At 33.2% G+C, this 13,389-nt stretch overlaps 1 protein-coding gene across 3 annotated transcripts in view; it reads left to right on the top strand.

Annotated features, from left to right (window-relative positions):
- STXBP5 (syntaxin binding protein 5 (tomosyn)) overlaps positions 1 to 13,389 on the top strand; it is a 209,368-nt gene that overhangs the window by 118,265 nt on the left and 77,714 nt on the right. For all 3 annotated transcript variants that reach the window (XM_011959439.1, XM_011959438.1, XM_011959440.1), the window contains exons 10-16: positions 5,521 to 5,675; positions 6,868 to 6,940; positions 9,350 to 9,497; positions 9,721 to 9,788; positions 10,053 to 10,093; positions 10,968 to 11,188; positions 11,655 to 11,833. In XM_011959439.1, the coding sequence (XP_011814829.1) occupies positions 5,521 to 5,675; positions 6,868 to 6,940; positions 9,350 to 9,497; positions 9,721 to 9,788; positions 10,053 to 10,093; positions 10,968 to 11,188; positions 11,655 to 11,833 (885 nt within the window). The remainder of the gene's footprint in view (positions 1 to 5,520; positions 5,676 to 6,867; positions 6,941 to 9,349; positions 9,498 to 9,720; positions 9,789 to 10,052; positions 10,094 to 10,967; positions 11,189 to 11,654; positions 11,834 to 13,389) is intronic.

Below are 13,389 nucleotides of genomic sequence, written 5' to 3'. Positions count from 1 at the left end.
AGAGGGCCACCATCCTCCAGACCCCAGAATGTTAGATCCACTGACAGCTTGCACCATGTGCCTGGACAAGCTGCAGACACTCAATGCCAACCCATGAAAGCAACCAGGAGGGGTCTGTACCCTGCAGAGCCACAGGGGCAGAGCTGTCAAGACCATGGGAACCCACCTCTTGCATCAGCGTGACCTGGATGTGAGACATGAAGTCAAAGGAGATCATTTTGGAAATTTAAGGTTTAATGATGGCCTTTTTGGATTTTGGATTTGCATGGGGCCTGTAACCCCTTAATTTTAGCCAATTTCTCCCATTTGGAATGAGTGCTATTTACCCAATGCCTGTATCTTCATTGTATGTAGCTAGAGTTATGTGGTTTCATATTGAATCCAGAGTTTGAAGAGGTATGAGGCTTGTGTTGAGATCCTCTGTAATATCCTCACATTCCGCTGACAAACCCACAGTGATAGAATAAGTCAAGTAATAGTATTAGAAGTCTCAACTTGTGTGCTAGGCTAGTGTTGCTCAAATTATGGCTGTAAAGAGTTTCTGTGTGCTAAATTATCTGAGATAAGCACAGAAATCAAGACTGAATGTAGAAACTTGAGTTGCACTTGACATTGTTGCAGCATTTACATGCACATTCACAGTTGGTGTTTGTTTTACAAAAGCATAGCTTTTCAACAAATTAAAAATTTTAAATGCTTCTTGACCACAGTTTGGAAAGCAGTGTTTGAGACAACATGTATTTAGACAAGTGTTTCAAATTCATCTTCTGATATTTTCAATTTTATTTCTTTTTTCCTCCCAGCCCTTCTATTAAAGAGATTTTTGAAATTTCATTTTGGATTATTTCACTTTGACTTGATAGATTTAAAAACTTAGTAGAAAAAAATTATTAATTTCTTTTAGTGTCCTTCACAAGTTTGGTTTTTACTCTAACAGTTTATGCATATGAGCCTATTTTAATTGACATATAATCTGCAAAATAAATCTGAACTTTTAATTTTTATTTTGTGTGAAAAATAATTTAATACCAAATAGGAGAGTGTGAATTTCTACTAGACTTTTCAAATTAGGTATTGATAGTTTATATTTGAAATTTGAATTAAGAATTTTAGGAATTTGATATAGGGTCGTATAAAGTTAATAATTATTTATTCATTCAGTAAATACATATATCTCTGGACTTTCTGCTAAGCACGAAGAATAGAGTGGTAAAGTTTAGGTATTAGTTACCAGGTAGCTCTCAAGAGCTAAGGTACAATTCTGCTTACCAAATATATAGTTATTAAGTGTTCCCTCTAAAATGGAATTGTACATTTCCATTTGAAAAAAATTGTTGAGGGTTTGGTAAAATCAATAATGCAGACAGTTAGTAATGTAGACAATGTCATGTGACATTGACTATTTAGAGCTTAAATCCCAATTTTTTGAATACATGGAGATATTGAATAATATAGGTACTAATTATGCAGAACAATTATTAAAATAGCACAGCAATTAAATTTCACCCTCCTGCAGGTATATTCCCCAAATCTGGCCATGTGTGGGAAGCATCTGAAATGCTGGGCCCCATGCTCCAGCATTTCCAATCCATTAAGTCTGGTGAGGCAGTGATCAGCTCAGCTACTGTAGGGTTAGTGGTATTTTAAATATTTCTTTGGCAAACACCTTGCAAAGAACCTAGCTGCAGTTTTGGGGATGTAGAGCTAAAAACATGCAGAGGGAAAGCAGATAAACAGTGACAGTGAAGTGTGGTAATGCTGAGTAGTGGTATGCAGAAGGTAGCTAAGAACATGGAGGGGTACCCCAACTCTGTCAGGGTGGGTGGGCTGGGAAAGGTTTCTGCCAGGAGATGATGACTGGAATGAGTTTTGAAGGAGGAACAGGAACTGACTAAACAGAAAATGAGGGAAAGTACATCTGTCAATGAACAACTCAACTGAATGCTATCACACAAAAGTAATTGTGGAGATGAATTGGAGGAGACAGATTCTATAGATCCTAAAGGAGTAAACATGATGTGTCTGCATGATTTGGAGTCCTTTCACCCATTATCATGTCCTGGCTTGCTCGCTGTCCTGCAGCCCCACTGGCTTGTTAGTTCCTCAGGTACACCCAGCTCGTTTCTGACCTCTGGTCTTTGCGGTGGCTATTCCTGCTGACTAGAGTGGACCTCCTTCTTCCACAAACTCAGTTCTTTGAATGGCTGGCTCTTTTTGATGTAGGTCCCAGCCCAATTGCCATCCCTTCTGGGGTCTGTCCTCATCATGCTCACTGTCGCTCCTGTGGCCCCGCCCTCACAGTCAGCCCACCACTGAGCCTTGTGTTGATCTTCATAGTATTATAATACCTACCACAGTGTGTTGTCTGCCTAGACTAGATGTAGAAGCACTGCTTTATTCCCTGGAACACAGGTGCTCAAAAATACTTCAGTGAATGAATATATAGTATTATGGAACTGAGTTTAACAAAGTAGTTATACAAATGGCTTTTTGGATAGAAGTGGCACTTTTAAGTGAAGAAGGCGTCGTATGGAAACATAGCTTCAGCTGAACCTATTGTTAAGGCAGACCTGGGAAGGTAATCATTGGCAGAAAGCATGTATACTCCATCAAGTGTCTAGTTTCTTAAAAAATCTAATAAAACTGTAAGGCTTCCAAACTGATGTCTTTCTAACCTGGCTGTCTTCCAAAGTAAGAACAGTCTTGGTTAACACCCAATATCATTAAAAGGGATTGTACTAAAATTCTACTTAAAGTAATAGAATAAAAACTATTATCTCTAGACCTTCTTATCATAAGGCTTACCTTTTTATTTTAAAAGAAAATAAAATATTCTTCGCCTTTGTAATTCATGTTACCTAGAAATAGTTAAATCCCTAGAACTTTTAATAAAATTCCAAATGCTTACAAAAACTTTGAATTTTCATAACTTTTGCTGTGTAGTGCTAAAATATTGAACTTTATTTTATCACTGTATTTATGACTAATTTTTTAAAGATGGTTATTAATATTTACTCTTCAAGTGTGAGGCATTATAATGAAAAAGCATATAACCTATGAAGGTTCACGATTTGGATGGTTCTTGCCTGGCAATCAGACAATTTTAAAGAGACAGCACATAAAATAGCACAAGTAAAATAGATTTGGCAAATGTTGATTATTATGAAAAAGAAAATTACCTTGGTGACAGGTCAGTTGGCATTTCTTTCAAACTGTTTCTCTTTTTGTAAATATAAGTTTAGAAAATAAGTACAGGCAGCTTACAAAGCCACGGAAGAAAGGCTTACGTGCCTTCTGAGGATAAATCTACCTAGCTACCATAGTGTGAAGATTGTATAAACTGGTCACCTACCCAGGTTGATGTCCCTGGGTGCTTTGTGGACATTTTATTATGTAATGTATGTTATAGTCTCTCTTCATTGTTCTGACATTAATAACACAGTTTAAAAAATAGGTTATATTTGAAAGTACACATACCAGCCATTCTTGAAATATTACATTTAGAATACCTGGCTCAAGTCTTGCACTCTAAAAATTTAACAAATATAAGTTCCCCATTGATCCCTTCATCCCTGTCCTTGGATTATTTTAATTCAGTTGTATGTTGCATCTCAAGGTATACAAGAGAGGAGATGTATTCTGTTTATTTGTTATATGTGATAAAAAGTGAAAGAAAATTAAATATACTTTCCTGAACGTGGTCATAATAATCACAGTATGCTGAGAGGTTGAAACACTGAATGTATGAATATGGTTGTATTTAGGATAGCATTTTAAGCTCCCTAACTGCAATTTAGCTAGAGAAACATTACCCAAATCAATTAGTGCTAAAAAATAAACGATAGTAAGGTAGCAAATGAGTAGTGCAACACACATTTCTACTCATTCATTCCTTTGAAACAGTATTTAATTACTACCCACTATATGGCAGGTACTGTTCCAGGCACTGTTGTGGGTACAGCAATGAACAAAACACAGACAACCACTGCTCTCGTGAAGCATACGTTTTAATGAGAAAAACAGCAAAATAAATAAATTTGTGTAGTGATAATTGCTATGGAAAAAATAAAGCAAGGAGGGATATGTAAGAGTGTGGTTTTATAAAAGTATGTACACAAGCACATACATATATTGCATTGATATTTATATTATAATTTACATTCCCATATGATTACCAATCTAATTAAATTTTAGTGAAGCTGATTCACTCTTGTTTTAGATAAAAATAAATATAATTTAGTGGTTTTAATGGGTGTTTTTCCCACATACCATGAAGGGAAATTTTCACAATGGATGATAATGACAATTTGATGATATAATAATAATAGGTAACTTACTAAGGATGTGCTGAGCCAGGCACTGCCCAATTTAAGAATTATCTGAGATTAGATACTTATCACTACATATCCATTTTATACATGTAGAAGCTAGGAACAGATAGGGTGAGCAACGTGCCTAAGATCATACAGAAATTGAGCCAGAGCTAAGATTTAAATACAGGTGATTTAGTTCCAGAACTAGCACTTTTAACCATTAGATATTATTACATATGGCTTATAGAAGATGTGAAGACTAAAAATTCTATAGATGAAAAAGAAGGAAGTAACATCATGAATAATGGGTGAGGAGGAAGATAGATACACTGGCCTTAGATTAAGCATTTAAAAACTAAGAAATCATAAATGGAGATACTTAAGAAAATAATATACAGAAAATTTAATTCATCTGTATAATGTACCATAAATAACTTCACCAATAAATGGAAAGACAAGTCAAATGCATGGAAATACACTCAGACCATAATATATGGAAAAAAAAGCGTATATTAATAGTTTTTAAAAATGAGTCTAGAGAAATAATTTAGGTTTAATAATGACTAATAAGGAGAGTGGGAAAATTAGTTATAACAGAGTTATTGGGCTAATCACAATTATCAGGCTGGCAACTGATAAATGTGTGTATGGGAGCTGTGGTTTGAGAATGCATCAGCCAAGGTTCTAGAAGAAATTAAGGCATACAGGAAATGATTTGAGTGACTTCACAGTTCTCTCAAAAGTGATTTGTATTGAGTACAATTCTTGATGCGTTCTTGAGAATTTAATCCATTACATGCAATGGATGCCTCAAGGCATTAAGATTCTCTGTTGGAACTTCTATTGAGAAGGCCTGGTTAGGATTGGAAGTCAAAGCAATACATTTAAGAGACTTTAATCAGCAGAAACCCAGAGAGAATTTTATGAAAATTTTACTTAGGAGATAAAGTTTTAGGGAGGTATAAAAGTTAAATGTAGTCAATGTTTATTTTTATTGTAGGTTAATTTTCAGTAATTCACTTGGGTCTTACCTAATCCCATTAAAAATTCCACATGAGATAATTCAATTATAAGATGTGTAAAAATGTTAGAATTTAAGATTTTCTTATTTCACTAAATTGAAAAATTACGATGTAGCAAGAAAATTATGATGTAGCAAGAAAAATTGCTATGCCATTAATAATCGTAATATGTATTTTATTTTCAGGGAGCCTTTTATTATTTTATCAGGAGGTTTGTCATATGATACTGTAGGAAGAAGACCTTGCTTAACAGTGATGCATGGGAAAAGTACTGCTGTGCTAGAAATGGACTATTCAATTGTGGATTTTCTAACGTTATGTGAAACACCATACCCAAATGGTAAGCTTTGCAACTTTAGAACTCATTCCCTATAGAAAGCTGATATTTAAAAAAAAAAAAAAAAAGGCCTATGCTGTTTAGATAAAACTACTCATCCTATTGTGCTAATTCTTCTGGAGAAGAGCTGCTGCATTCATAATCTACAAATTTTATTTCGGAAGTTTGTTTAATAAACAATCTGTTTTGGAGAATAAAAAAACGCTATTCATATTAAAAAACATTTTAAAATTCTGTTAAGATAGTAATGCATTAGTAAGGATTCGCCATAGAAGCAGACACTAATAGGAGAGAGATTGATTGATTGATTGATTGATTTTAAGAAATTGGCTCACATTATTGTGGGGACTGGCTAGTCTGAAACCTGTAGAGCAGGCTAGCAGGCTGGAAATTCGGGAAGGTATTCATGTTGCAGTCTTGAGTCTGAAATCTATAGATTGAAGTTTCAGACATGGTTTCTATGTTGCAATCTTGAGGCACAACTGCCTTTTTTTCAGGAAACCTCAATTTGTGCTTTTAAGACCTTAATCTGAGTCGTTCAGAGGGTAATTTGCTTGACTCAGAATCTACTGATTTAAATGCTAATCACATCTAAATATATAAATATATATATATATTTTTTTTTTCACAGCAATGTCTAGACTGGTATTTGACTAAACAGCTGGGGACAAGTTGACACATAAAATTAACCATCACAGTTAGCGCATATAATTCAAGAAGAGTTTAAATCTGGACCTTTTTTTACTTCATTTGAAATTCATTGAATTTTACAATGAATTTGTAATTTATTTTGCAGTTGTTCACAGGCACATATGAAACGTCCAAGAAAGATATTATAGCATTATAGTAGAACTCTTTTGGGTTCCTATGAGATTAAATAATGATATTTGTTCTTATGTGTATTCAGATTTACATTTTAGTTTTGTTGTCCATGTCCAGCTTTGAAATTTGCAATGCCATAGAAATTTCTATCTTACTCATTTTTACAAAAGTAAAATAATTTTGAAAGGGTCGTTAAATAGATTATCTCATAAAACTTACTAGTCTTAAATAACATGCATGAAGTATCATAGGATCAGAATGTTAAATACTCAAGAGAATGAAACTAAATAAAATCAAGCAAGAAATATTTATCTAATTTGCTGTCCACTGGCATTTTTAAAACTATAATTCATGCATTGTTGTCCAATTCCAGATTTTCAAGAACCATATGCTGTAGTTGTTCTTCTAGAAAAGGATTTAGTACTTATAGACCTTGCACAAAATGGGTAAGAAATAAAATTTGGTGAGCAATTCTATCAGTATGTGGTTGGAAAAAGACGCTTTTTATCATAGCATTAGCTATTTCATTTCTTTGAAAACTCTACATTTATATCCATAACCTTGACCTCTTTTGAGAGCTCCAAACTCACATGTCTGCATACTCAAATTTCTCTATTTTGTTGAATCTCATAAAATTTTCATTTTTAGGTAAAAATTTGTTGTATTTCTGAAATTTCATGTGATTCAACCTGACACTTAAGATACCCTAGGGCCACACAAAATCGTCCTGTGGAAATTAATCCCATCGCTATTTACGTCCAAAATAAGCTATTTTAGTCTTTCTACCTCTCTCACTCTACTCACTCTCAATTGCAGTGTTTTTGCATGCTTTTGCCACATTGATTTTACACACAGCTCCAATCTTGTACTCTCCTCTTTAAACCATGGTTCAGTATTGTTTTTTGATTTAAAAACACCTGCTACTGCAAACATTATGAATTCAGGATTTCTTTCCAACCTGATCTCCCACTGTCTTCTCACAAGTGTCTTATTCCTTAGGAAGACAGAGCTATGTGTTCAACAGACATCACATTTCCACGTCTTCTTCTGTGTAATTCCCAATACCTGAAACACTCTAGTTGTTTCACTGCCATTAAAAATCTACATAACTTTCAGAGTCAACCTGCTTATCTTTTTCAGGCTTTTCCTATGCTCTGTTTACCAGATGTATTATATCTGGTCTGTAACTTCCCACCATAGGTTCTTTGTAACTTTTCATGGTATTTGCCATATTCTGCTTTTTGGATCATAAATGATAATGTTTACTTACAAATTATTTGAATGGAAGCACATTATATTTTTTTTATCTTTGGAGAAATAATCATTAAGTATGGTTTTAATAAATAATCATTAAGTATGGTTTTAATTGAGTCTACCCATTCAGTATTTCAGTGTTTCTCAATCAAGGGTGATATTTGCATCCCCCGCCCCCGGCCCCGCCCTCCTCCCACCCAGAGAATATATGGTGATGTCTGTGGAAACCTTTTCAGTGTGTTCAAGGGTGTTGCTACTGGCATCTAGTGGGTAGAAGACAGAGATGCTGCAAAATATCCACAGTGCAAAGGACAGTTCCCCACAGCAAAACATTATCTGGTCCAAAATGTGAATAGTACTGAGGTTGGGCGACCCTGAAGTAGGTGAACAGTATCATTTACCTGATGTTTAGGCAATTCTAAATTTACTTTAGTTTTGTACCTGCTACTTGTACTAATCAGTTGTGAGGGGTCTTTTCAAAATAGCAAGATAATTTGAAAATATTATTTCTATATGATAGTCCTAGAATAACTTATTCTTAATATGATTTTCTTTTATTTTTTTCCCTTAGGCAAGTTTTTCAAATAATTGAGACTTTTCACATGTGGTCTGTACTGAGATACATTTAAGTCAAAGAAAATACTATGCAAGTAACCTGTGACTAGGCATTTTATTTAGCAAAAGTATCAGTTAAATGTATGGTAATAATGGAATCACTGAACTAAGGAAATAATCTGTGTTATAAAGAGAAGAAAGTTGCTTGCCATTTTGTCATTTTATGAATGCATGTTGTTTGTGTTTGGTCCTGGAGGTGGGAGTGGTGATAGTTGGGTTCATTTTGCAGTCTATAAAGGACTTTTTGGAAATTTCTCTCTTCTGTTTTAAAAAATTGTCAGTAGTAGACTTATCTAATTTTTGCAAATTAGCCACTTTACCCTTTTTAAATTTTTTAGCCAGTTGCTGGTTTTCCAGACTATTCTCATTCTAAGGACTTTAAAATGAGAAAAGAAACGTCATTTTATATTTAGATAGGATTCTATTTTACCTTCATGATTTTTAAAAGCATATTTTGCTTTATTTAATAAAATAACTTCATATCTAGAAAACATTTAAGGTAGAATTTTAATATAGATTATTAACAAGACAAGAAAATATTCTGAGTTGAATATTGGATTAGGTATCATATTTATGGAGAGAAAAAGAATTGAAAATTTGTTAGCTCTGCTAACATAAGGATGAGGTATGTGTTATTCCACCGTTTGCTACTAGGCATGCCTCTGACACATTATTCTCTGTAAGCCTTTGTTCTTCAGTAAAATACCTACATCATAAGTCTGTTGCGAGAAGTAAATGAGATATAGATATTTAAAGCACTTAGTGTAGTGTATGGCATATGGTATGTAGTTGCAACTAGTCTTTGTTCACTATTCTAATTGAGCAACTTTCATTATAAAAGACTTCCATTTTTAAATATATTTACAAAAATTAAATCAATTTAATCTCTGATAGTATGTACATTTTTAAAAGTTTTTATTGTTGTATTAATCATATGGTAGAATTCATTAAATTAATAAATACTTTTCTTTTTCCTGTTGTTAAAGATATCCTATATTTGAAAATCCCTACCCTTTGAGTATACATGAGTCCCCTGTTACATGTTGCGAATATTTTGCTGATTGTCCTGTGGACCTTATTCCTGCACTTTATTCTGTTGGAGCTAGACAGAAACGTCAAGGTTACAGCAAAAAGGTATTGAACATGAGCTTCAGTATGTAGTGTTATATTTCTTATTTATTCTATATTTATCACCTTGGAGTATTTGATAACATTGATACCTTTTCTATAAAAAATATATTAAAAATTATTTTTGTAAGCAAAATATGTTTTTCACTGGATTATTTATACACACACACACGTATGAAGGTATATAGTATGCTTGCCAGTTGCTTTATACAGTGATCTTTTTTTATAGGAATGGCCCATCAATGGAGGTAATTGGGGCTTGGGTGCTCAAAGTTACCCAGAAATAATTATTACAGGGTAAGTAAAAGTCTGTCTTCACCAAGTAACTCTTTAATAGCTAAATATAATTAAGACTGCATGAAATTTAACTTATTGGTCAGGTAGAGTTTTCCTTTATGTTGTAATATAATAAGAAATAAGTTATTTTTAAGAACCTGCCAGTTTGCCCTGATTTTTTTTTTTACCTTTTACTCATTTTGGTGACTTTTTAATAGCAGTATCCATTTAAAGAAGGAAAAACTGTAATTTTATTCATCACATTCTTAACATTGCTTTTCTTAGGCATGCTGATGGTTCAGTTAAATTCTGGGATGCTTCTGCAAGTAAGTATTTTTAATATTCATTATTTGTTATATGTTACACAATCACTGCTTTTATACATCCTGTTTTATAATTAATTGCATAACCAATAATTTGAAATTTAGAGGTTATAAATTTAATGCTTGATTTATTAAATACATGAGTTTAGAATTTTTAATAAAGATAGTCTTAGTAAATCAAGAATAATGGGCAACACAAGTATTCAATTTTTTTTTTCTTTTTTCAAAATTTCTTCAAACTCTCTTCCTAAGTCAGAGTTAGGGGAAGTGGGAATGTGTTCCAGATCAACAGAAATTTCTGGAACACTTTTAATGCCTGACTCTATACTTGTATCACCAGGGTTCATGTTGTCTTTGTGAAATAAATCTGGTGGTTACATAGTAGCAAAAAAGGAAATAATGCCTTTAATGATGAATGTTTGCAAAACACACGTGGCAAGCCTTCAGGTGGAATCCAGTTAACTCAGGATATGTTGTGTTTCCTCTTGTAGGAATGTTTAGTTGTATTGGTACTGTAACTTTTTTAGAGAATATATATAGAAAATCATTTTAGGAAGCACACCATGTTGTTTATTATTTTCAGGTATTTACACACTGTTTTTCCAAAATGTTTTTATTAGTCATTTTTTTAAGGTTACCTAAAATCCATTGTGATAATAGATTTTTCTTCATGAGTACAATGAGCATACCCTTGTTCGGTCAATGAGTACAAAGAATATATTATCTAAATGTAAAATAGACTAACGTAGATTGAGAAATGAAAATATGGTGTAGATAAATATAGACCATTTTCCATACATAGTATGAGTGATTAAATGTTACCTTATGTTTGATCTTTTTGTGTTAAAATGTTTAACATATGTTATCTTTTTTCCAGTAACCCTACAAGTATTATATAAACTAAAGACATCTAAAGTATTTGAAAAGTCAAGAAATAAAGATGACAGGCCAAACACAGACATTGTAGATGAAGATCCATATGCCATTCAGATCATCTCCTGGTGTCCAGAAAGTAGAATGCTGTGCATAGCTGGAGTTTCAGCTCATGTCATTATTTACAGATTCAGCAAGCAGGAAGTAATCACAGAAGTTATTCCGGTAATAATGTCTTAGTTATTTTCATGGTCAAGTGTCTGACATTTTTTAATTTGTAGATGATTTGGAAGACTTTTTGCAGTCAGTTTTGTACAGAACTTTTGAAAGCACCTTAGTATTCACATTATTATCTCTTGTAAACAATAGCATTATTGCATATATTTTCACTGATTACTTAAATCATTAAGTATAGTGTATGTTTCCTTTAAGGAAAGCTAATACGAATATGAGTATACTCTTAATTTGATATTAACACAAGTACCATAAATTCTAAAATCATAATGCACGTTTGTGTGTGTACTCCCTGAGGCAAGAACATTTTCTTTCTTGCTAAATCCTTTTTGAAATCTTGCTAAATTTTTGCCTTTAAAAATCTTCTTGCCACTGAAGTTTATGTGTGTGCGTATAAATTGTAATAAAATGAGCAATAATTATTAGGAGTAAGTAAACTACCTTACTTTTACAACAGATGCTCGAAGTTCGATTATTATATGAGATAAATGATGTGGAAACTCCAGAGGGTGAGCAGCCACCACCTTTGCCAACACCCGTGGGAGGGTCCAACCCTCAGCCCATTCCTCCTCAGTCTCATCCGTCTACCAGTAGCAGTTCATCTGATGGGCTTCGTGATAATGTACCTTGTTTAAAGTAAGTTATAAAAAAAACTACAGGAGTTTTGGATATTATCTTTTAATTTATATAAATTGTAAGCATTAGTAGAGCTATGGTAACATTTTCTTTTGATGGAGCAAAATGGCATAAGAATGATTCTTCCTGTGTTTTGCTATGGTTAGTCCAACTCATTTTTCTATGACATCAAGAGGAATATGATTGCATCCTTAAATTATTAAGGTTTAATCTCCAAACATTCTTGTAAAGCAGCAAGGATCTAACCTCTATTTATCACTCAGTCTTCTAAACCCATCAACGTTTATAGTCTTGATTTATATGTAGCTTAGATTTATGTTTCGACTGCTTTCTATGACTGAAAATTCTGTTTTTTTAAGTCTTTAAAGACTCAGTTGTTTTCTAATCATTGTCTTACCTTTTTCTGAATCTTCACTAGCACCACCGTATCTTTATTTAAAACCTTTTATTGTGGAATCCTAAATTTAAATACATCTTGCTTTATACAGGGATAAACTGGATAAAGTTGTATTTCTTCTGTCCAATTTTTGTTACTGAGTGGTTACAATGTTTAAATGATATAGACGGAGAAATAAAACAATGAGTAAGGAATTAAAATCATTGAAAACTTACATGAAGACTATGTGATTAATAGTTTATTTACGAAGAATTCAATTAGGATAATGATGGAAAGGTGGTTCAGGTAGCACTCAGAGAGATTCAGTAGACTGGTGGAGGACAAACGCCAGAGTGTACTAGGTTCAGTGTAGAAAGGGTGGTAAGTAAGAGAAATAATTTGCATTTATTAAAAGGACCAAACTTTGCACTGTTTTACTTTAATCTGCTTGAGTCTCTTCTACTGGTAGATAGTTGAATAATTGCTGGGAAGAATGTCTGTGTAATGAATAATGCACTCACACCAAAGATAAAATGGATAGATTTTTTTTATATTGCAGTCATTTTAAAACTACAGATTTTTAGAAAATTATTTACATGTTTATGAAAATTTAAGATTATGTATTCTAAGCCAGTGGCTCTCATTTGTGTATGATTTTGCTCCCTAGGGGACATTTGGAGACGTTTTTAGTAGACACAACAGGAGGAAGGGAGATGCTATTGACATTTAGTGGGTAGAGGTGAGGGATGATGTTAAATATTCTACAATGGACAAGGCAGTGCACACAACAAAGAATTACCCAGCTCCAAACATCAGTAGTGCCAAGGATAAGAACCTCTGATCCCAACAGTATATACCCATTGAGGTTAAGCAGCTACATTTCTCATGAAGGTATCAACTTTTTCTTTGTCTCCTCCCTCTCTGTCTCATACATGTACTAAAATATGCACACTTATAACTGTAGTTCTAGCACATGTTTAACTAGAATGAGACTTGAGAATACAGAATTCTACACTTTTCCCCTTTATTACTTCTTCAGTACTACTTTACACTTAAAATTGTTAATGCCCTTGTTTCTGATTTTAATGTTTTTTTCCAAGCCCTTTGTTAAATTTAATTTTTATAACATACATAGTACAATTTGTCTTTGGGGCATTTTTTTGCAACATTTCTATACTTC

The sequence above is a fragment of the Colobus angolensis genome, unplaced genomic scaffold (genome assembly GCF_000951035.1).
Source record: "Colobus angolensis palliatus isolate OR3802 unplaced genomic scaffold, Cang.pa_1.0 Scaffold493, whole genome shotgun sequence".
Classification (NCBI taxonomy): domain Eukaryota; kingdom Metazoa; phylum Chordata; class Mammalia; order Primates; family Cercopithecidae; genus Colobus; species Colobus angolensis.
Note: the sequence above shows the minus strand (reverse complement) of the source record. Positions and strands in the feature narration are given on the sequence as shown.